General features: G+C 45.3%; 1 protein-coding gene across 2 annotated transcripts in view; it reads right to left on the bottom strand.

The window, feature by feature from the left end:
• LOC147437382 (pentatricopeptide repeat-containing protein At5g27110-like) overlaps window positions 1-24,589 on the bottom strand; it is a 60,790-nt gene extending 36,201 nt beyond the window's left edge. The window contains exon 1 of one of the 2 annotated variants that reach the window (XM_086486928.1): window positions 24,461-24,538. In XM_086486928.1, the coding sequence (XP_086343054.1) occupies window positions 24,461-24,525 (65 nt within the window). In that variant the 5' untranslated portion in view covers window positions 24,526-24,538. Of the gene's footprint in view, window positions 1-24,460 lie in introns of both variants that reach the window. The other variant, XM_086486929.1, reaches the window with a different exon arrangement.
• Window positions 24,590-24,936: the final 347 nt, after the last annotated feature.

The following is a 24,936-nucleotide window of genomic DNA, read 5'->3' on the forward strand; positions in this document are numbered from 1 at the left end:
GAGAACCAACTTGCAGATGTCGGCCGAGAGGCCTACACCCTAAGCAGAACAAGTAACAGAAGAAGAAGTCCTACACACACACACACTGAAAGTCGAATGTAGCAGCTGATGACGTGGCAACTGTACGGAAATCCAAAAATTGCGCTGATATGATGATGTGGCAGGCTGTACAGATTTCTGCGTTTTGCGCTGATTGCTGTACGGAATTCCGTGATTTACGTTGGCAGCTTTTTGGCATTGCTTTTGGACCAGAAGCTTTTGAGTTTGAAGGATTTTCATGTAAACTGCTTTTCATAGGCCAAGGGCCTTTAAATATGTGCAAGGGCTCATTCTCTGGCATGCTTCTTGTAGAAGGTGCAGAGCGTGGAGTTCCGGATTGTACTGTGTTGATGCAATATAAAGAAATACCGAAAGGGGCGCCAAGGTGGGGCCAATACTCTCTGGGGTGGAATTCCGCCACTCCGTGTCGCGTGTCGTCTCTCTTTTTCAGTTCAATTGTTATTGAACTGCTAAAAGTCTGTTCAGTCTGTTCTTTTCTATTGGCAATCGTGGGGATTTTCATCAGGCTTTGCCCTACCTCCCCTTGGGCACCTATTTATGGGGACAGGGGGGTACCCACTTCCACATCTCATCTCACAGAGATCGTCTGATGTATTGACAAGGTCTGCTGCTCATGGTAGTCATGGGGGGCTGATCGCCCCTCATCACCATATCTTGCGTTTGTGGTCTCCTGTCTCTTTCTCTCTCTCTCTCTCTCCTCTCTCACGCTTCCGCACACGCGCACTCACATGGTATCAGCAGCTTCAAGCTTTTCCATGTTCCAAGACGCTTTTCAGCATGAGGTTCCTCTTCCCAAGCGATCACAACAGCCAGCGCTTCTGCAAAACAGCCAACGATCTCTGCAAGAGGGGGTGGCGCCATCATATGGACAGCGTTTCTCGCAACAAAATGCCCTGCTACTTGCGTTTTTGCAAGATCTCATCACCATGGCTTGCGTTTTTACTGCTGGCTGCCAGCACTGGACTCTAGAGCCCTTTTCCTCATCTGCGTTTTTCAAGGCAGCCACCTGCATTTTTGGGGGGGCCTGCGTTTTTGGAAGAAGCTGCGTTTCTGGGCATGGGACTGTTTGTGGCACGAAGGATACCCTTGATTGCCTCTACCCTCCGGCCTTACATCCGGTGCATCGCCGGCACAATCCTCATCATTCAAACCAGATTTCAGCTTTGTGTTGCTTGCTGTTTTCTCTGTTTTCAGCCCATCTGGGGCGGCTACTTTGATTCCCCACCCTCCCGACACCCTCTGCAATGCTCCAGGCTATGCCGGGTGCACACGAGCACGCTGAAATTTGCTGGACAGCAGCGTTTTCATCACCTCGCAGTTGCGTTTTTGGGTGGACAGCAGTCACATGGCTTGTGTTTTTCACAAAGGATGAAGTTACCTCCTGCCAGAACACCATCCGGTGGTGGTCCATGTGGCATGCGGTCTCTCAGTGAATGCTGCAGCACACGGTAGCCTCGACATCGGCTTGATCATACACGGGCGTCAGATCCTTGGAAGATCCATTCACTCCAGCCATCATTCGGCGATTGCACACTCCAGAGGGGGTGGTGACTTGTGGTTTGCAATGGACACACCTATGCACTCATCAAAGGAGTTCACACGAGATATGGCCATGCTCATGGCATATGGGATTCCGACATTCCCAGAGAGGACACCACCATCTTGGGTGGACAGACACTTACCACTTGACCTCGACACGTCAGATCACTTGCTTACACAGGAGCATCTACATGGACTTAGGGAGAGGATCTTGGATCTCTTCTTGGACAGGTTCATTGCTTGGATCTACAGACTGGAATGGGACTTCAATGCTTTGGACTCTCTTGGAGAGTTTACCCGCGAGATGCGGGAGATCAAGCATCATTAGGCAACTACATCCGGAGTCACCCGGAGCTTGGCTTGGATGGTAGTGCAGTTGCTCTTCTACACTCCTGATCATTTCCATTGCTACCTTCAGAGTTGCGTACACTCACCCTAGGTTACCTTACAACAAACTCATCCCCCGACCTGGGCAATAGGCCACTCCCAGCTCATTCACATTGAGAGCCACACTGACTTGCGGTTTGGTGGCGTTGTTGGCACGGATTCTTGACACCAGCGGATTGGAGGCAGGAGATATAGGCAAGACGGCGCAGACAGATTGGTCTGGCCTTTCCTCTTCTTAGAAGATCTTCACAGCACAGGCTTCTCAGTCTGGCTTTCCCCTCATCTTGGATTACCCTACCTACTGACAGGACACCATCCGGTGGTGGTTCATGCGATCTCTCGGTGACTGCTAGCTTACGATAGCTTCTACAGTTCAGATTGCTTAGTCTGGCTTTCCTTAATTCGGAGGCCGTTTACGGCGCAGATTGCTACATCTGGCCTTCCTGGAGTTTTACACAGCTTAGCCACCTGGCCACACTGGGTTACAGGTTCATGTATTGGCAGGCTTCCGTTCATTCTCATGACAATTCCTGGGCTTCCCTCATTTTCTCCAGACGTTTTGACTACAGAGACCACAGATCCTATTGGGCAGAACACTTGAAGGTCTAGTGGCACTTCTTTCACAACAAGGAGTTGTTTTCACACTTAGTTCGGGACCTTCACGCAGTATCTTCACCCTGTATCGGCGGAGTACAGCAGTTTGCTATAGTGCTTGTGACAGGATCACACCATGGAGATCTCTCGGAGGTTGTGACACCCCAAACTATTGCTACACTCACGGAGTATTGTCCTTCAGTGGACATGGCAGCACACATCTTCATCCTTTGCCTCACATCTTCGACATAATGCGGTTTGTTCAGCATCCGGTGCTGAGAGGGGGTGTTAAGACTTACACCACTCTGCTGCTTCAAAGGTCTAGGGCATACTTGTACGGCTAGTATGTCTCCAGGCTGGCCACCCATAGCCTAGGTTGCACGGCCGCCCGAGTTTGGGGCCGTGCGCTCATTTTCATCAGGCTTTGCCCTACCTCCCCTTGGGCACCTATTTATTGGGCCAGGGGGGTACACGGCCGAAGCTGATACAATAGGGACAGACTCGCCCTTCAATTTCACATCAAGTACAATTTTTTGGCCCTTTTCATTAGTCAATGTTGCTTTCTTCGCCCGATAATCGACCACGGCGTTGTTCTTATGGTACCAAGCGACTCCCAGGCATAGTTACCCGAAATGTGGAACGGGAACGACGACGGGGACCCCCGCGGAACGGGGGAACGGCCAGGGGTCTGGAGCGAGAACGACGCGGAACAGGAGGCATAAAAAAACACCCAAATAATGCAATTTTTAGCTCTACATGTTTGAAATTTGAATACAAGTAGTATTAGAGTCCTTTGACTCTAATACTCACAAAAAAACTCAATTTGAATACCCTAGGCCATGGATGATGCGAGAGGGAGAGGGAGAGGGAGAGACTCGAGAGGGAGGGAGAGAGAGAGAGCTTGAGAGAGAGAGAGAGCTAGAGAGAGAGAGCGAGAGATTCAAGAGAGGGAGAGAGCTTGAGAGAGCGAGAGGGGGAGAGCTTGAGACTCGAGAGTCGAGAGAGCTTAAGGCTTAAGCCTTAGACCTTGAGGACATGTGGATTTGCTTGAGAAGGGAATGGGTGTGAGGGGGTGCATTTGAGTCCTTGCACACTTTAAAAAACACCAAATGTTCACTACAAATTTGCAAAAAACTGCCCATTTCTCCCCATTTTGAGAGGTGACCGTTCCAAGGCCGTTCCGGTATCAAGTGGTCACCCGGAACGGCAAAACGTTCCGGGACGTTCCGGCCTTGCAGAGGGGGGGGGGGACGGCGTTCCGACGTTCCACGGCCTAGGAAACGCGTTCCCCGGTAACTATGCTCCCAGGAGGACGTCACAACCTTCCAAGGGCATTATGAGAAATCCTCGTGTCCCAAATACCCCTGACAATGCAACCGAAGTTTGCCAATGACAGGTGTAATGGCCACATCCTTGCCGGGTGCCGCTAGAACTTCCTTTGCTTGTGGTCCCATCCGATCGGGTGTAATCTCGAGCCGCGCCGCCAATTCAAGTGAATGAAGTTGGCCTTGGCTCCTCCATCAAAAAAAAAAAAAGGGATTCTTCATCTTTCACTTTGCGACTCGGAAAAGTTCTGTACTTTCCTCAATCGTGCTTGGGTCAGTACCCATGCAATCTAGAACCAGTCCTGCTTTCATCTTGCCTTTTCGTCCACGCTCCTCAGCTGCTCTCGAACTCTCTGGCCTATCTTCATTCTGTTCTTGTTGTGCCTTTTTAGGGCACTTTGCGGAGACGTGCCCATGTTCCCCGCATCCAAAACACTTCCCCTCTTTGATGTAGTTGGCCCTCTCTCGAAGAGTGAGCCCGGGGTCGTGAATCCTTGTCTTTCTTTTCTTGGGGGCTCTTTTTCTTTCTACTTTCATTATTAGAAGTGTGTTGGGTTCTCTGAGTCAAGATCTCATCAGTGGGTAAGTCAGATTGCATGAATGTATGGCAAAACCCAGTTTCGCATGGCCCATCAATTCTTGAATAGAATTTGACTTTTGTTCTAAGCAGTGATCTCGGATCTCTGTGGCAAGTCCACAGCAAAACCGCTCAATCTGTTCTTTAAACGAGATCTTCTTGAATGAGGAAGTTGGTAGAAAAGAGCTCCAAATCTCTCGCAACACGCGTCTAGAGAATCTCCCTTGGTCATTCGAAGATGATTCCAAGCAGTTCGTATATCTCGTTCGTACTCCTGAGTCAGCCAAGAGGAAATAAAAAGCCTTTTGAATTTCAACCATTTAACCGGAGCTTCCTTGTTCAGTAGAAGGGAGGACCACCATGTTCGAGCATTTCCCTTGAAGAAAAGGTAGCCCTCCGAATCTTGGAGTACTCTAAGTAATGCCCTCCAGAGAAAGCTGTGTCAAACTGCTATATAAAGGCCAAAGCCCTCGGAGCATCTCGGAATCCTGAAAAAGTGTCGAACGTAATTGACTGTCCACCTTCTTTAAATTCTCTATCTTTCTTGCTTTTATCTTCGAGCAAGTCATACTAGTTGGCTTTATAGAAATGCTTCTTCTTTGCGTAAAACATGTGATCGTCAGAGTCCGAACTATCTGAAGATGAGTCCTCTGTAGAACTGTCAGAAACTGGGCGAAACATAGGCTTCTTTGCCTCTTTCTTGCCCTTCCCAAAGCTTTGCTTTTTGCTTCGCTTTTTCCCTTTCCTGTCTTCTTCGCTCGAGTCAGAAGAGCTAGAAGAACTGTCAGAAGAAGAAGAAGAAGAACTGGGTAGTCCTTCAAATCTTACACGCTTCTTCTGCTTTCTTGGCGACGCAAAAGTAGATGGACGACCCAAATAACCTGGGAAGTCAGTTCCTTTCTTTTGCTTTTTGTCGTGCTTTTTGTCTTTGTTGTTCGCGTCCAAAAGCCGACTGATCTGTGTCTGAACCACCTCTTCTAATTCTTGCTCTGTAAACATCCTCGGAGGAGGTTTCTTGAGTGCCGGTTTAATGGGTGGCTCTGTGGCCTTCTGCGGGTGTGCACTTCTTCAAAGGATTGCTGAGTCAAAAATTTTGCAAATTTTGGGTCCTTTGCAATGTTAACCATCATCTTTGTTGCGTCGTCAACCACTTGTCGTCGTTCCATCTCTTCAATCTTACCCTGAGTAGGCCGAGGTGGGCCGTACTCTTCATGAGAATCTTCTTCGTGATCTCCTCTTGCATTCCTAGCTGCGGAAGAAGTCGACTGATCTCTATTAGAATCCATAAGTGTCGCAAGAAAAGGATCGAATTTCCCGTTAGAAGAGAAATCGGCCGCGCTCTGACACCACTGTAACAAACTTGGACACTCCAAGTCAAGATTCTAACGCGACAAAGCAGAGATTCACTTCAAAACAGTTCACAAATCACACTTGAGTCGACACGGCCCGGCGTAGTTCCGTGCCTAGAGATATTGGCCCCATAAACTAGCGCCCCTTTCAGTATTTCTTTTTGTATTAATCTGTGTTCAAATACAAGAGAGTGGGTAGGTGCTGACTCTCAGACTCTGCGTCCAGATGATTTAAGAAGTGAGGCCCTGCCCACTTATTTATTGTTACAAGGGATGCCCAAAAGCAGAGCCCCAAAAGCAGTAAGTGAAAAGCTTCTTCAAAAATAAAGCAATAATCCCCAAAAGCTACCAATTCAGCCAGTGTAATTTCCGGAAATTCGTACGCTCTGCCACGTCAGCAAGTCAACGCAAGAAGCGGGATTTCCGTATGGCCTGTCAGTGGATTTTACGAAGCATCTGTACAGTATTGCCACGTCGCTTGTCGTCGCGTTTAACGAGCCTGTACCCTACTGCCAGCCTGTGTGAGTGTGTCCGGGGACCTACTGCCACGTCACCAGTTTGTGACACATATAGAGGCCTTTTACAACCAAAAGCCCCCCAGACCGCAGCCAACGTCGTTTAGAGGTGCTGAGAGTAACCACTGCTCAAACTTCTTAACACTCCTCTCGCATAACCATCCAGGTCCGGGCCGGAGTAACAACAACAATATTTTTCAAGCATACAACCAAACGCTCCCCAGACATCCCGTCTGCATCGTTCAAAGGTTTTCTAGCATACAACGAAACGCTCCCCAGACATCCCATCTGCGTCGTTTCAAGGTTCAAACAATACCAAAACAAAATTTCTCACTACTCCACCCGGGAGTAAAATCACCAATCATTGAAACCGCTATTAAAACCAGAGTCAAACATTTCAAATTGGCACCAAGACACGTTCAAAACAGATACAATCTATTTCAAACAGATTCCAAACAGGATCACCAAACACGTTCTCAAACAGAACTCAAACTTAAAAAGCAATCTCGACATCAATCGAGCTCGAAAAGTCGACCGACTTTCCATCCTGTAACCTGCACCAAAAATTAGGGTTAGATTCCTTCCATAAGGTCGTAGGCACATCATGGTCCATAAGCTCTTAGATAGATAGTGTTTCTCTGGCGGCGATGGTAGTCCCAAGACAGCAATCGCACCGGACCTCCAAGGTTATCAGCTCCTACTGAGAGATGTCGAGAAATTTCAAGTTATAATTTGCTAGCGTTTCCATGGCAAGTATTTCAGGATACCCCACTCTGCCAGAAGTTGCACTCCGAAGGAAGATGTCAGAATCATATAACTTCGGGCAAAAATTTTCTTGAAAGCTTGCCAAGTCCTTGGAGTGTGCGGCTTGATAGCTATAGTCATCAACATTTGCATGGCACTGCTTTTGAGAAAAATAGTGACTCGAAACAAATCTTGGATCTTTCTCTTGCAAGTGATCTTTTTGGCTTATGCCCTGTAAGACACGAGCAGTGAAGACGGGAGCGCGCCCGATGCGTGATGAAGTAAGCGTGGGGGTGGCTAGTAAGTCCGGGGTCGGAGCACGGAAATTCTTCAAATAAAATTCCAGTAGCCTTTGAAAGCGCCGGTTTGCTCTGTCTGCTCTTTTGTAGGACCGGTATGCTTTCAGAAAAGCACACGCCTGATGCTCTGATACCACTGTCACAAGACACGCACCATGTGTCAATAGAAAAGAACAGACTAAACAGATTTTTAGCACTTCAATAACAACTGAACCGAAAGAGAGACGACACGCAACACAGAGTGGCGGAATTCCACCCCAGAGAGTATTGGCCCCAAACCTTGGCGCCCCTTTCGGTATTTCTTTATTCTTTATATTGCATCATCAAAGTACAAGCCGGTACTCCACGCTCTGCACCTCCTAGAAGTGTGTCAGAGAATGAGCCCTAGCCTCATATTTAAAGGCCCTTAGCCATTAAAAGCAGTTTACATGAAAAGCCTTCAACCTCAAAAGCATATGGTCCAAAAGCTGCCAGCGCAAATAACGGAAATCCGTACAGCAATGTAACAGGGAATGGGTGGAACGCAGCCCAAACGTTCCCAAAAGGCGTTCCGAACGAGTCCCGTTCCCGAAACGAAGTCGGAAATGGAACGTCGTTCCGGAACAGAGTGTAACCGGAACGATGTTACGGGGCGGAAAACGAGGCGGAATGGGCAAAAGTACGCATTTGGGGAAAAAAATAGGCATTTGGGGGACATATTTGGGGCATTTTAAGGGTAGGTTTAGGGGCAAATTTGGGGCAGTTTTGGGGTTGTTTAGGAGTTGATTTAGGACTAAGCTTAATGGACGTAATTCAAGCTTTACTTTAGTTGACCGTTTCGGCCCCATTCCCGTCCCGTTCCGTACCCTCCCATTCTGGGTAACTATGCCGTACAGTCCGCCACGTCAGCAGTCAACATGAAACGCGGGATTCCGTACAGTCTGCCACGTCAGCAAGTCACCGTGAAGTCCGGGCTGTCCGTACAAGTCTACCACATCATCAACTGGCTGCGTATCTTTTGTGTGTGTGTGTGTGTGTGTGTGTGTGTGTGATGGTCCTGCTTCATCTTCTGCTGCTTCTGCCTCTTCACTTAGGGTGTAGGTCCCTCAGTCGGGATCTGCACAATGGCTCCATTCTTCAGTGCCTTGGCACGTCAGCAGTTTGTGACACCCCCACTTTCACTTTCACTACAACATTTTGTTTAGGATGCTAGTCTTTCTTTCAGCACACAGACTTTGTATTAGATTCACCAGTTTGTATCTTGTTGGTCTCATAGGTCATTTTCGCCTTTTATAGATCTCTCTCTCTCTCTCTCTCTCTCTCTCTCTCTCTCTCTCTCTCTCTCTCTCTCTCTCTCTCTCTCTCTCTCTCTCTCTCTCTCTGTGGCAAGAAAAGGGGCTGTACTCTGTGTACATAAGAGACCTCTGGAGATGCACAATGGCCTATCACCCACAGGAAGCACAAAAGTGGGCTAACAAGGTGTGAACTATATGTACATCAAGGTGGCCTATATGATGAATGTAAAAGCAACCACGGTGGGGGTGCATAATGCGAGGTGACGTGGCCATGATCTGGACGGAAAAGAATTGACATAGAAGCGGTTTTGTCCAAATGGATGTTAAAACGGTGGACGTAGGGGAGGACTGAGAGCCCGAAATGTGGTCACAGAGAGCCTTCCACATGGTCCAAAGCGTGATGCTACATATCATGGTGAAAATTGTGTCTCAGTAGCAAAAATCCACATCATGACCTGCATCTGGTATCATTTGTAGAGTACTTGGTCTATATTTTAAGGGACTAAGCAAGAAGACCGGATCTGTCGGCAAGCCCTGAAAAAGGGTGTGTGACCCTGGAAATTGCAAATGCCCCCCACGTCACAAACCCATCATGGATTCCCACTCTAATCAACTCAACAAATTCCCATCCATATTGGCTGCACATATGGACAAACCCAGAAACAATGCCTCAAAGACTCAGGCTCCACAGTACATCTTTGACAAGTCGGATCATGACCAATGACTCTTGACCAAGTGCCTACAGGCAATCCAGCATGTGCTATCATCCACATGAAAAAACATATCCTGCGGTTGATCCGGAGGGTCCAGATGCAGGACCAAAACTATTGTTGGAAAGTTGGGGGGATGTGTTGATCCTGTCATACCTCTGACTGGCTTGGACGATGAGGTGGATGCCGGGTTCGCAAAAGAAGCCTCCTCCCAAGGGAGACAGTGTACTCAAGTCATTCTTCAAAAACACAATTAGGAATCGACACGCCCAAGAGGACTTGGGTTACGTGCGACTGCAACAAGCAAAAAAATTATGTGGTTCTTGTGGTTCTTTCCTTGAGTGATACAGAACACTGCCAAAGCTCTGATACCAATGTAAGGTGCAGCGGAAGTGAATGTTGAACTTTGCTCAAGATGAGTGCTCCAAACTGTGCTCAAGGTTCCTTTTACTTACGGAAGGGGGAGCCTTTCGTTCCTTTAGTGAGAGAGTGCAATGGACACAAATAAAGTGGTGAACACTATGAATGAAGGTGCTGAGACTGAGAGATAAACAGAGAAGAGAATACGACACCAGAGATGTTGTAATCCCTCCTCCAAGGGCGCCACTCTCGATGGCGAGAGTGGTCTACTGTTGATTGCACAATCTGGTACAAGTCTATGTGGAAGCTAGCTGATGCAAGTCTAATGGGGCTATGTCGAGGTCGACGGTGCGGACGACGATGACAAATCTAATGCTAGAAACTGAATGATGGAACTGGTTCTTGTCGTAATGTTCTTTCTTGCTTGGAGTCACTGGATCTACTGTCCTTCTATCTGTTGAATTGTCCATAAACGCTGGCTTGCTGGCATGAAAACTGTAACAGACTTGGACACTCCAAGTCAAGAATCAACTGCGACAGCACCAAATAACCACTTCAAAACAAGTCACAGATCACAATAGATATACACTTGCCCGGCGGAGTTCCGTGCCTAGAGATATTGGCCCCAAAGACTGGCGCCCCTTTCGGTATTTCTTTTTATATTAATCAAATCAAAGTACAAGAGAGTGGCTAGGGTTTCACTCTCAGACTCTGCGTCCAGATGCTCTGAGAAGTGAGGCCCTCACCACTAATTTAAAGATTACAAGGGATGCCCAAAAGCAGAGCCCCAAAAGCTTTTAAAATAAAAAGCATGAGTTATCTCTCTCTCTCTTAGAGAGTCTTTTTTCTCTTTTTTTATTAAAAAAAAAAAAAACAAAATTCGCGTCGCTCATCATTTTTCAAAAAAAAAAAAAGGTTTTTTTTTCAACCTCCGGTATTTTCGGAAATTAGGGTTTCTGGCAGAAATTAGGGTTTCTGTTGTCCGCCACGTCATCACTTTGTGACATACCCCCCTCTTGAAAGCATTGTAATCGACCGCGATTACGCCTGCAAAACCGACAAAATCCATAAACCGTCTTAGCAGACACTGACTATTAGTACCTACGTACTAGGAACACACATCTAGCACATGTACAAAATCGACAGTCACATCACACGACATCACAGGACATCACCAGACATCACATGACATTCAACATTCATTCGGATCTTAGACCATGATTTATCGGCAATGTAGCTAGCAATCACATCTAGGTCCAATCGGGACCTCATCGATGTCCGATTGACTAACCCCTATTGCAACCATGTCTATTCGAGATTAATCAGACCAAAATGCTGCAGTCATTTCGGCTATCAGTTCCTGCACTCACAAGAAGTCAAGAACAAATCAGTATCATTATCAGGAATTCCATTTCATAAAGTCATCCAGTAGAATACTGTCAGCTCTCAGTATCCCTGAAGCGGAAAGAGACATCAGTTACTTTAGTATCAAAATCGAGGCATCTGTTGACAAAGGAGCGGAGTAACTCCCCTCTTGTGCATCCCACTGCACCATATCTTCGGCCAAGCTGAGTTTCTGGGTTCCGTTTGGAGTAGACTATGCTAAACCAAAACATCGAGGTAAAGTTTCACAATCCGAGGAGTATCTGCTAGGTCCTCCTCCTCCATCCACTTCGCATCAAATGCAGGAAAGTTCTTGAACTAAACCAAGAACCGCCTTCGGACTTTACCTTTCTTCGTATCGTTATGTGCCAAAATCTGTTCAGGAACAAGGATCTCCTCGTTTTCTTCCACTTCGGGTTGCTCATCAGACTCTCCATCATCAGGCACATCATCCTTAACAGGGTTCAAGAGACTCACATGCAATGCATTATGAATCCTCCAAGTATCTGGCAGTTTCAATCGGAAGGAGACATCATTTATCTTTTCAGTAATCTGGAAAGGTCCGTAGTATCACATACTAAGCTTTGGAAAAAGCCTCTCCTTTCCCTTTTTCTTTCTTAGGCGTGCCTTCTCAAAAGTAAGAGCACCCAATCATCCTCCTTCAGTTTCAAGTCGCGACGATGGCGATCCGCTGCCTTTTTCTGTCGTTCTTGAGACTCCTACAAAGTCTCGCGAACCTTGGCAAAAGCCGTATCCAAATCTCATCCGCTTCCAATATCTAATGTTTCGTGCTCAGGAAGGATGGAACCTTCGCAGCACTTTCAACAATCTCACATGGTGTCTTCCCCGTCGAAGAGTGTATCGTGTTACTGTAGGCAAATTCCACCAAAGATAGGTTCTTTTCCCATTGAGTCTTCTGATCCGAGATACAAGACTTCAATAATCTAAAATCACTGAATTGGCAATCTCAAATTGCCCGTTAGTCTGCAAGTGGAACGATGACGAGAACTACAACCGCGTGCCTCCCAAATTGCCTTCCAAAACAAACTCATAAATCTGGGGTCTCTGTCGGAGACAATCGTCTCAGATGTGCCATGTAATCGGAAAATCATCGTGATCATTCTGTTTTCTTGGGAGATCAAAAATGAAATCCATTTCGATACTTTTCCAGGGGCGGGTGGGTATGGGTAAAGGCTTTAACAATCCCTGTGCCTTATGCCTGTCAAAATTGACCTTCTGGCATACTAAGCAACTGCGCACAAACTCTTCCACATCCTTTTTGAGTCTCGGCCAAAAAAAAGTATCTCTCTACCCCCTTCATGGTGGTAGCAATGCCGTGGTGACTCGTAAAAGGTGGACAATGGCATTCAGTCATAACCTTTTCCCTCAACGGTTGTGTAACGCACAACATAGTCTTTTTCATCAAGCAGCCTTCCCGAAGGGAGTATCCAACTATTGTCTCCCCATCCCGTATCCGTGTGAAAATATCTGCAAAATCTGTATCTGTGGCATACTGATCGACCATATCCTCGAAGCTCTTATGATGTATCGCGGAAATAGCCAGAACCAACGGTTTCCGAGACAAAGCATCTGCCACCACATTCTTCTGTCCTTGCACATGGACAATCTGGAAGTGGAACTGTGACAAGATGTTCGCCCACCGCATCTGCTTCTCCGAAAGCTGCTTCTGTGACAAGAAGTAGCGCAAACTCTGATGGTCTGTAAAGACAGTAAAATCGGCTCCGAGTAGGTAATGCCGCCACTGAGTAAGAGCATGGATAACCGCCAAAAGCTCTTTCTCATAAATCTGTGCTGTCATCTTCGGCCTAGAGAACAAACGGCTCTCGCTATGACATGGCTTTCTTGCATCACGACCGTACCCAGACTACGACCACAAGCATCACAATATACTTCAAATGACTTCTGCAAGTTCGGCAAAGTCAAAATAGGTCCCATAGTCAATTTCTCTTTCAATGTCCAAAAGGCAATCACCTTTGTGGGTCCCCACGAAAAAGGTACTCCTTTTTGTGTCAAGGTATGCAAAGGGGAAGCAACCTCTGCAAACTTTCGTATGAACCGCTTGTAGTACGAACACAGTCCCAAGAAGCTTCTAACTTCATGGACATTCCTCAAATCGGGCCAATCACGGATAGTCTCTATCTTGGCCGGGTCCATTTGCACTCCTGCTGCTGACACAATGTGTCCCAAAAAGTGTATCTCTGGTAGGAAAAATTCACTTTTCTTTGCATTAATCACTAACGTGTGATCTCGTAATGCCTGAAAGACTTGAAGCAGATGATCTCTGTGTTCTGCCTCATTCTTGGAGAAAACAATGATGTCGTCAAAGAAAGTGCCAACAAATAGCCTGTACTCTCGAAAAATCCTGTCCATCATCCGGTTAACTGTCGCAGGAGCATTGGTTAAGCCAAAAGGCATCACCAAAAACTCAAATAACCCAAAAGTCGTCCGAAAAGCTGTCTTGTAGACATCTCTCGGCGCTATCCTGATCTGATGATATCCACTCTTCAAGTCAATCCTGCTAAAGCACGAGGATCCTTGTAACCTGTCGAGTATATCATCGATCCTAGGAATCGAAAATCTGTTCTTGATGGTGATTTCGTTGAGAGTGCTATAATCGATGCACATTCTCCAAGATCCGTCTTTCTTCAAAACCAACAACACTGGAGAGCAATACGGTGAAGTACTAGGCTGGACAAGACCCTTTTCCAAGAGGTCTTTCACTGGGTTCATAATCTTTTCATTCTGTACTCGGCTCACACGATAAGGTGGCCGATTCGGTGGCGTGCTTCCAGGTATCAGATCACTGGTCTGATCTTCAGGCCCTCTGAAAAGCAATCGACATGAGTGTGGAGAAAAATCTTGGCGTTCTTTTGATCAGGTCAAAACATATTCAACCTTTATCCAACGTTCAGTTCTCTCCCAAAGAATGAGAAAGAAACTTAAGTTCATCAAGTACAATCTCTAAGCCCTTCATTTATCAAAGTCGCTTTCTCGGCCCGGTAGTCGACCACGGCATAGTTCTTGTGGTACCAAGGGATCCTGAGTAGAACGTCACTCGCGTGCCCTGAACACCCCTGTAATTGCAAACAAAGTTTGTCAATGCTCGGTGTAATGGCAACATCCCATCCGGGTGCCAGTCGAACTACCTCTGCCTGTGGCGTCAGTCTGTCGGGCGTAATTCCAAATCAATCCGCCAATTCCAAGTGAAAAGAAGTTGACCTTGGCTCCTTCAAAAGAGCTTCCTGATCCTTCACTTTGCCCCAAAAGTGGCAAAGTTTGTACTTTCATTCATTAGATTCAGTGCAGGTCCCACGCCATGTGGTACCAGTTCTGCTTTTCTATCTGCCTTTTGCCACATTCCTCAGCTGCTCTTGAACTCTCAGACCTGTCGTCGTGTTTATCATTCTGTTCTTTCTGTGCCTTATTAGGGCACTTCGCAGAGATATGTCTGTGTTCCCCGCGTCCAAAGCACTTCCCCTCTCTGATGAAGCGAGCTCTCTCCTCGGGAGTAAGCTTGGGTCGTGCATCATTTTTCTCTGGGTTGCTTTTTTTCTTTCTACTTTCATTCCCAGAAGTCTGTTCGGCTCGTTGTGTCATGGCCTCATCTGTGGGGTAGGTCAAACTGCCAGAGCGAATGGCAAAGCCCGGCTTCGCATGACTCATCAACTCCTAAATAGAAGTTGACTTCTATTCCAAGCAGTGATCTCGGATCTCTGTAGGTAGACCCAAGGTAAACCGCTCAATCTGTTCTCTGAACGAGATCTTCTTGAATGAAGAGGCGGGTAGAAAAGAGTTCCAGAATCTTTCACAGTAAGAATTCACTATATCGCTCTTGGTCATCGGGAGATGGTTCCAAGCAGCTCATATATCTCGCTCAAACTCTTGAGTCAACCAAGAAGAAATAAAAAGCCTCTTGAATTTCAGCCATGTAACTGGAGCGTGGACCACCAAGTGCGAGCATTCCCCTTAAAATAAGAGGCAGCTCTCCGAATCTTGGAGTGCTCTGAATAGCGTCCTCCCGCGAAAGCGATGTCAAACTGCTGTATAAAAGACAAAGCCTTCGAAGCATCTGAGTATCCTGAAAAATTATCAAACTTGATCGAGTGGCCACCTTCCTTAAACTCTCGGACTTTCTAGCTTTTATCTTCGAGAAAGTCATACTGGTTGGCTTTGTAAAAATTCTTCTTGTTCGCATAAAACTTTCCGTCATCGGAATCTGAGCTGTCTGTAGACGAGTCCTCAGTAGAACTGTCAGTCTCTGGGCGAGATGTAGCCTTCTTTGCCTTTTTCTTGCCCTTTCCGAAGCTTTGTTTCTTGCTTCGCTTTTTGCTTTTTTTGTCTTCTTCGCTCAAGTCTGAAGAGCTAGAAGAACTGTCAGATGAAGAAGAAGAAGAACTGGGTACTCCTTCAAACCGAACAAGCCTCTTCTGTTTCTTTGCCTTGTCAAAAGTCGACCGACGACCCAAATATCCCGGGAAGTCAGTGCCTTTCTTCTGCTTTTTGCCGTGCTTTTTGTCCTTCTTTTGCACGTCGAAAAGCTGAGCAATCCGTGCATCAACCACGTTCTCTAGTTCCTTCTCCGTATATTTCTTGGAGGCAGAAGATTTCTTGAGAGCGGGTTTCGGGAGTGGTGTTGTGGTTCTCTGCCACTCCATCTGTACCTCTTCCAAAGAGGTCTCGTTCATATATTTTGCCATCTTCGGGTCCTTGGCAAAATTGAGCATCATCTTTGTTGCATCACCAATCAATTGACGACGCTCCATCTCTTGCCACTCTACCTAAGTAGGCCAAGGCGGGCCATACTCTCTGCCGGAATCTTCGTAGTGATCCCTGCCCGCATCTCCAGATGTAGAGAGAGTCAACTGATCATTGCATGAATCCATAGGTGCCGCGGAAAAAAAAATTCGGGGATCGGATTTCACGTAGAAGAGAAATCGGTTGTCCTCTGATACCACTGTAACAGACTTGGACACTCCAAGTCAAGAATCAACCGCGACAGCACCAAATAACCACTTCAAAACAAGTCACAGATCACAATAGATGTACACTGGCACGACGGAGTTCCGTGCCTAGAGATATTGGCCCCAAAGACTGGCGCCCCTTTCGGTATTTCTTTTTATATTAATCAAATCAACGTACAAGAGAGTGGCTAGGGTTTCACTCTCAGACTCTGCGTCCAGATGCTCTGAGAAGTGAGGCCCTCACCACTAATTTAAAGATTACAAGGGATGCCCAAAAGCAGAGCCCCAAAAGCTTTTAAAATAAAAAGCATGAGTTCTCTCTCTCTCTTAGAGAGTCTTTTTTCTCTTTTTTTATTAAAAAAAAAAAGCAAAATTCGCGTCGCTCATCATTTTTCAAAAAAAAAAAAGGTTTTTTTTTCAACCTCCGCGATTTTCGGAAATTAGGGTTTCTGCTATCCGCCACGTCATCACTTTGTGACAAAAACGCTGGTCCTAATGTCATAAAAACGCTACTCAATGGCTGCCAGAAACGCTGCTGTGCTGGGTACTTGCTTGCTGAAGAGCCCTTGCTGAAAACGCTGGTATGGCTGGCTGAAAAATCACTAGACAGCAGGTGACCAAAAATGCTAACTGCAAAAGCTTGGAATCGCTAATTAGGGTTGTCCAAAAACGCCAAAGGCAGGGCTGAATCTGTGATGGGAAACACTGCTGAAAATCGCCAAGGCAGGGCTGAAGTTGTTGGCTTTTCCTTGCTGGAAACGCCAGGTTTGAATGGCTGAAAATGCTGGCTTTTTAGGGCTGAAAACGCCAGGCTATGGGGGGTTGTTCTTGCTGAGAAGGTGCTCCAGAGGCCTGCTGCACTAAGTGCCTGATGCTCTCCTTCTTCTTCTGCCAATTAGTGCTAGCGTTGGTTTGCTTATATATTATCTTAACAAAATTGCCCTACCTAGTTCCCAACAAAAAGTCACTTAATAAATAAGTGAAAAATGTCAAAAATAGGGAAAATAGGTTTAATGCACTAGAAAATTCCCTTGATGGATTATGATGGATTCTGATGGGAATGCTGATGATCATGCTGTGTGCAACTGGAGGATATGCATCTAATCTTAGTGACTGATCATGCACGGTCTGCGAACAGACTCACAAAAGTGCCAGATCACTTCCTATTCTAGACTGACTTGACGAAACTGAACCCTGGTCATGTTATAGCTTGTCCATGGACACATAGGGTTGGATGTGTCACGTGACAACTCTGTTTAGTTAAAAGGTTATTTATTTTTCATCTTGTTGATTATTCATGTGCCAAAAAGTAAAGTATGATCGGCATAAGACGCCTGGGTTACTCCAACCTTTACCTGTGCCTAATAAACCCTGGGAGAGTATTGCCATGGATTTTATCATGGATCTCCCAAAGACTCAAACTGGAAATGATGCAATCTGGACCATCATGGGCAGATTCAGCAAGCAAGCTCACTTTATTCCAGTTAAGAAAACAATCAAAGTAGACCATATGGCTAGAATTTTTCTAGCACAGATCTTTAAGCATCATGGGCTGCCCAAGTCTATTGTGAGTGATCGGGATCCTCGCATAGCAGGCAACTTTTGGTGTTCCTTGTTTGATAACCTTGGCACAAAGTTGAATTTTTCTTCTGCATATCATCCTCAAACGGATGGGCAAAGTGAGATCGCTAATTCCACAGTATTGGATATGCTGAAATCTTGTGTTAGAAAGACAGTCTGACTAGGAGAAGTATTTGCCCCTTGTTGAGTACATGTATAACAATACCGTGCATTCGTCTACAGGGAAAGCACCTTTTGATATTCTCTATGATAAGCCTTTGCTTCCACCGATCCTTGTCACTAAGGATAAGATTTTCGCAGCAGATGAGTTTGTCCGAGATTTGGACACGGCCTACGGGCAAGTTAAGAGAGCAATTTTGCGCTCTCAAGAAAAACATAAGAAAGCTGCAGACAAGCACAGAAGGAATATGGACTTAACAGTCGGTCAATTAGTCTTACTCAAGTTTGAGAAGGCAAGACTAAAGAAACGAGCGACTCATAAAGGGAAAGTGGTAAAACTTTCCAATCGCTATTATGGGCCGTTTAAGATAATTGACCAAGTGAACGATGTGACGTTCCGATTAGACTTGCCATCTAATTGGAAGATCCACAATGCTTTTTCCATGTTAGTTTACTCCGGTCATATGTGGGACCGCCTCCAAGTTAGCCTATTGCTGAGGAACCTCATGAGGTTGAGGAAACGGAAGAAACACTCCAACCGGAGCAGATCATTCATCATCAGGAGCGGTCACTTAAGTCCGGGAAGATTACACGGAAGTATTTGGTAAAGTTTAAGAATTATTCTACTCTAGATGCTCAGTGGATGACCGAGCAGGAATTAGCATCCTATCCCGAGATTCTGGAAGGATATGTACAAGCACTATAGTTGAGGACAACTGTTTAAAGGCCAGAGGGATGATGCTAAATAGACTATTTTCTTATTTTCTCAAGTAATTTCTTTTTATTGAAATTAGGATATTTAAAGATGTGGACTTGAACCATAAGGCTAGGAACTGTAGATCTACTGGAATTATTAAAAAGCCATCCAGAATGGAAAACTCTGATGAGTCATATGATCAGTGACATTAAGCATCACGAAGGGGTTTTACCGTTAGTTCGGTAGGAGAGACCAGGAAACGAATATTCCTGATGCGTCGCGTGATGGGATGACGGGAGCATCAGAAAGGGAATATCTCGTTGGTTAGGCAAGAAACCCGAATTGGAAAGAGGAATACGCGTAAAGACGCAAGCACAAGAATAAAGATGGATTCTGAGAAGCTTTTCTTAAAAAAGCGGAATATTTTAACAAGTTTTTTGGGAAGAGCAGATGCTTTCCCGAGAGGAATCTATGTCTGCATTGCATTTGTGCATGTGGTTTCATCCAGGGACGCTTGGGAAGTGTTGTGAAAAGCATTGTTTTTAACATAAGGTTTTAATGAGTTTTTGGCAGGTTCAAACCAATTTTAAAATATGCGGGCCGCCCACTTAATAAGTGGACAGCCACCTAGAAAATAAAGCAACCAAACCAGCCAACGAATTCTCTCTCCCTATGTCGGGTACAACAGCAAAATAAAAAATCAATAAAAATTCGTCGCGATCTCTATGCGGGCAGCCTCCGCTCAGCTATTCTTGCCGTGGCCAAGGAGCTATAAAAGCATCCCATGCCCTCACTCAGAGGAAAGAGTTGCCAGCGTCAGCAAGAGAAGACTCTGCCGCCAGAAGACGCAAGAGATCGTGAGACTACAAAGCACGAAAGTCGCTCTTCCCACAAAAGAGCGATAGGTATCTATTGTGGACTAGCCATACAAATTGTTGTCTTGTGTTTGTGTGTGTGTTTACAGGTACTTCATCGCGAAGGAGAAGCGGGAAGGCTTCGACCTGCGCTTGGGAATTCCGGGAACGGAATTCGGAAATTGTCTGGGGAGTCTCGACTCCGAGTACAAACTGAAAAGGATTGAGAGCTCGTCTCTCGGATTCCCTTACGGGAAGTAACGACCATTGAGTCAGAGAATTAGAACGGAGGGGTTTTCTCCGTTTCTTGTGAAAAGATTCTCCCTAATAAAGGATTCTCTTTAAGGGGGGGGAGCAACCCATCTTCTGGTCCCAAATACTGTGTCAAACTTCTCCCTCAACTCTGTTTAGTTGAAAGATTATTTATTTTTCATCTTGTTGATTATTCGTGTGTGCTCCGTTTGTGACACATCATGCGTTCCCATGCCTGACATTCCACACGCAACATGTGTGACTCGCTAGTAGTATTGTACGCATGATTTGTTAAAATCTCCACAAAGAAAAGCATCACAACGAGGAGATATCACTCCATAATCTTGCACAATCCCAAGAGGCTCTGAAATCATATACCCCTCCAAGTTAAAAAACTTCCCCATTAACAATACATTGAGCCACCATCCCACCTGCCATCTGGGTCATTTAAAGCAAGAGTTGGCCGTAATTCATTCCGAACAAGCATCTGCACTCCCGAATAATTAGCATTGCCTGCATAAGCTATCCAATAACCCGCAAAATAAGATGTCTGACCAGAAAACTGATGTTGATTATGCTCTTGAAGAATTGCCACATATACATTACATGTATGTACATAATGCCAAGTTAGCCTCTACTTGTCGTGATTGCATAACCCCCACACATTATAAGAAACGCACCTCAAAGAAATATGCATAATATGCAGTATGTACAAAGGGCAAAGGAGCAAGAGAATCAAGTATTGGTGCCCATCAGCACATCTTCATCTGCAGAAGAAGCAACTGTAAGTACATCATGACAATGGCTAGAAGGCATGGCCCCAAGGACATTTGGCAAGGAAGTTGGTTCACTTGTAACTGCTTTCTTATACGAACGCACCACCTTGTCCCATGCCTCTGCCAAAGACTTATTATCATTATAGGGACGCTTCATTTGAGATGCACTCTTCAGTTGGGGCACATAATTACGGAAAGAAGCTAGAGTTCGAACCTTAACCATCTTTTTGGGGACTATACAGGCATCGCTCGCTTTGTCCTTGTCTTTGCCTTTTTCCATTTCCTTTTCTTTTTCTTTTAATATTGTGGAATGAGGAGTCGAGGACATCAATGCCTGCTTCTCTTTCCCTTTATCCACAAAAGAAGGTGCTACACAAATTAGCTAAAGGAGGAGGGTGGAGGTGCAGCTCCGGACATTCAGATTCAGCAAAAACAGGAGTTGGCAAATTTGCACCATTTCAACTTCAAGGTCCTTTCCCTACCCTTGAGTTGATCGTTATACTTGCTGGCATGGGGATGTCTATATCCCACAAGATGCAAAATCTATTAGTACTCGCATCCACCTCCACCCAAAATAGACATTTATGTCGAATGAGACTTTGATCCTTGGTAAGAGCCCATGGCAACACATGTGTTATTTGCCTATTAAAGAACGACGGTGACATTTTAAGCAGGGCATCCCCGGCCTCACTATCTGCCAACAAAACCTCATAGAAACCTCAAGCCCCGAAGTAAACTCCTCAAACCAATTGACACTTAAGCAAGAAATCCACCCATTGTCCTACATCCTGAGCCGTACGCATTTTGCCAAGAAAAAAGGGTATAACCGCGTTTAGCGCATATTGGCGACAGGATCCATCAGTTGTTGAACGGGAATGTGGACCTCTTTCTCCGGTTCCGAACCCTCCAAGGCACTAGAGGCATCCTCAAAATCCTCATGTAAGCATTCCTGTATGAGGGACATAGCACTGATGATGAATCCATCGATTTGCGTCGCTTGTAGAAGCATAGGCTATCCGTCATGAAACTGCAAAACCCTTCTCCTTCTGTGCAGTGATGAATCTCTCTCTCTCTCTCTCTCTCTCTCTCTCTCTCTCTCTCTCTCTCTCTCTCTCTCTCTCTCTCTCTCACACCCCTGCAAGGTAGCGCACAAAAATTTCGCGGGCGACGCAACAAAGACAAAACACACACACACACACACACACACACAAGCCAAATGCACACACGCTCGCTCCCTCACACACACACCACACACACTCGCGCAAACCTCCGGAAAGTGTAGGCTGCCCAACTGCGCTGACATGGGCTACATCAATAATGCGACTTGGAGTAGAGGCAGTATGCGCGCAAGGAGAGGCTCACATAGGCTTCCTCTCATGTGCCCCCCCCCACCCACCCACCCACCCACACACACACAAAAACGTTGGCAATGCTCTGCTGCACAAAACTGATATACATGAGGGGGGGCAGGGAGTCGATATCTAGGGACTCCCCTTGAATGCCCAACCTACAATTGCAAACCCCAAGACCAAAAAATGAGGACACCTAGAAAAAATACCACATCACCGAATAGTCGCCATATATGCAGTCAATGCAAAGGTCTTGTCATAGTCCACTCCCGGGGGCTGAGAAAAGCCTACTAGTTTAGCCTTGTGCTTATCTAGAGACCCATCTATTTTGTACTTCGTCTTCAAGACCCACTTGATACCAATGACCTTCCGCTTTGCTAACCTCAGAACGAACTCCTAAAATAGAGGAAAAATATCCTATGTATCACATGAAAACTAGTAAGAGCCATAGCACATGCTACAAATACCTAAAGTCTAGCCTCTAGAGTTACATATTCATCAATCATGATTCATGAAGAGTCGTAACTCGTGACTCATGAATAATTTGAATATGGTATATTGTTATCTATAAATTGTAAGCAGCAACAAAGTGTAGACAACAGAGCCAAAATGTGTTTGTGACTAGATACTAAGGTGGAGATCAATCATCAAAATAGAGAAGTCTGGACTCAGAAACAGCAAGCAAAACATGAATGAATGGCCAGACTTGGAGCTCCTTGACATGTCACATGTGGCATAAGTGAGCAAGCCACAAAACCTGTCTCCTAAGCTATGCGGGAAAAACATAAGTAGACTGATTAGTGCTAGCAAGTTGAAGAAATCATAAGGAGGCTAGAGCTCTAGCTGCTGTTTTAGCCCCCTCCTCCAACTCCAAGTCCTCACCATGATTAGTAGGCTACTCACCCTCATATGCAAACTCCTTCTCCTCTTCATTATCATCAAAATCATAAGCCTCGGTAGCAAACATGTATGATGTCCCACTATGGTTGGAGGATGGCTCGACATCTGTATTTGGATATGCCTTCTTGCCTATATTTATCATTGGCATGAGGGAAGCGAGAATCATCGCCAATGGTACTACAACAGGACTCCACCAACATGGTCTACCAAGAGTGATGGCCCGTATCTTGCCAACTCAGTCACTAGTGGTTTCACATTGACCATTGTATACAGCCATTTCATTATGTTGTATTTTTCCACTTATGTTTTGTAGGCCTATCTTATCATTTTGAGTAGTGAAGAGGAAGAAGTAGATTCCAGCTTCCATCTCTATGTTGGGTGCTCTCTTGGTGTATGCATGTGTGCTTGCAAGCGCTCAGTCTCTCTCCTCTCTCTCTTTAATTGTTGAGAGGCTGGTTGTGGGTAAGGAGTTGTGAGCAACAAGCAGGCGCAACGAAGAAGCCGTAGAGGGTTATAGGGTTTCTTCATTCTCTGTCCTCTTGTGTTGGTACACGTCTTTCTAGAGAACAACGTACCTTGGTCTAGGTTTTAGCATTGCCAAATTCTCATTTTGGGGTAATATGGGAACCATGCCCTTAGGCAACTCCCGCACATGACCACAAGAAAAACTCATGGCTTCTATAGCCACACACTCCCTAAAATCCCAATAATATTGTCCTTTAATCAAGTTGTTTGGAAAGGACTGCTTTACCTTGGATATTTGAAGGACATTCTTTGATAACTCAATTTTAGATCTCAAATGCATTTCAAAACCAGGTCAGTAAGGAATAAGAGATGGATCCTAAGTAGATTAAACCTTCTTGCCATTTCTAGTCAATTAATACGAAGCATCAAATCATCTTGTTAGACGACTTGAATGTTACTGACAATAGGACGCTACAAGGCAATATCATCCTTGACAAGGGAAATCTCATCTTTGATAGAAGTCAACTGGGCAATAAGTTAGGTGCCATGAAATTCAGAATAAATCACACCAAAGAACTCTGAGCTAAGTCCTACAAAGAAAGTCATTATGAAAAACCCGATGTGCTTGCTTGAATGGCTTGAACCAATTACAAAGATGTCTAACGTGAAGATTTACATATATTTCAAAATCTTGATTTTTTCTCCTCCTCATCTTCGAAGATAGTACTAATAATAGTACGAATGTACGCGATTAGCAACGTCTGTAGCTTTGTAGTGTGCTTCTCTTTACATAAGATGTCATAAAATCTAATATGAGTTTCTCATATTAAACTGACCATTTAATGTTGGAGAATAAAGGGGAGCAAGAGTTAGAATAGAGACATGTGCTTCTAGACCTATCTCAACAGAGAACCAAAAGGAGAGATGGTTGCATCTCAATAGGGGTCCAAAAGGAGATGGTCTACCAAATCATCTCAGCAGAGGACCGAGAGCAGAAATGGTTCATCTCAATAGGTGTCCAAAAGGAAAAAGTCTATCAAAGAGCAACGTGCACCATGAGCCTTTAAATTATTACAAAGCAGAAATGTTTGCAGAGTGTTTTTATGGCCATACATTGTTCGGCACAGAATTAAGAACATCATTTTGAACAGACTAAGATGATGGTCTGTCTTTGGAGCCGCTATTTAACAGATTATCCACTAACTTACCCTGCTTCACAATCGCTTACCACATGCTGGAGAGTCCTCTCTCTCTCTCTCTCTCTCTCTCTCTCTCTCTCACACACACACGCACGCTTCTGCTCGCACAATTGATGCTTGCACGACTTACTTCGACAAAACTGTGACTCGGCGATAGGAACACGATGCACACCTTCCATCCGAGCTGCTCAACATCCACACATCTTGAGTTCAAAACTTCTTCAGGGTAACGCTACAGGTCTCTGTTGTTCTAAGAGCCGGGTCTTACTTACAATTAGCAATATTAGTGGGATGTGAAGGTTTAATTTCTTAAGTATATGTCCCACTTCTTTTGAAGAAAAGTGAATGACTTGAACGAAAATTGAACGATTGGTTGCACGATGTCCAAAAGTAGACGAAAACTTTCCTTTCACTACTTGATAACCACAAATTCATAAGGAAATTCCCATTTGTTAGTCATCCTAAAATGTCTCTAAGACATGGAAACAACTTTCAATTAGACATACTTCTCCTTTCTAGGAAACTATCTCCTAGATATACTTATTATCACATTGAAATAGTATGACCACACAAAAGTGACATTCGTGTGATGCCACCAATCTCACT

The sequence above is a fragment of the Adiantum capillus-veneris genome, chromosome 17 (assembly GCF_014529385.1).
Source record: "Adiantum capillus-veneris isolate H3 chromosome 17, ASM1452938v2, whole genome shotgun sequence".
Classification (NCBI taxonomy): domain Eukaryota; kingdom Viridiplantae; phylum Streptophyta; class Polypodiopsida; order Polypodiales; family Pteridaceae; genus Adiantum; species Adiantum capillus-veneris.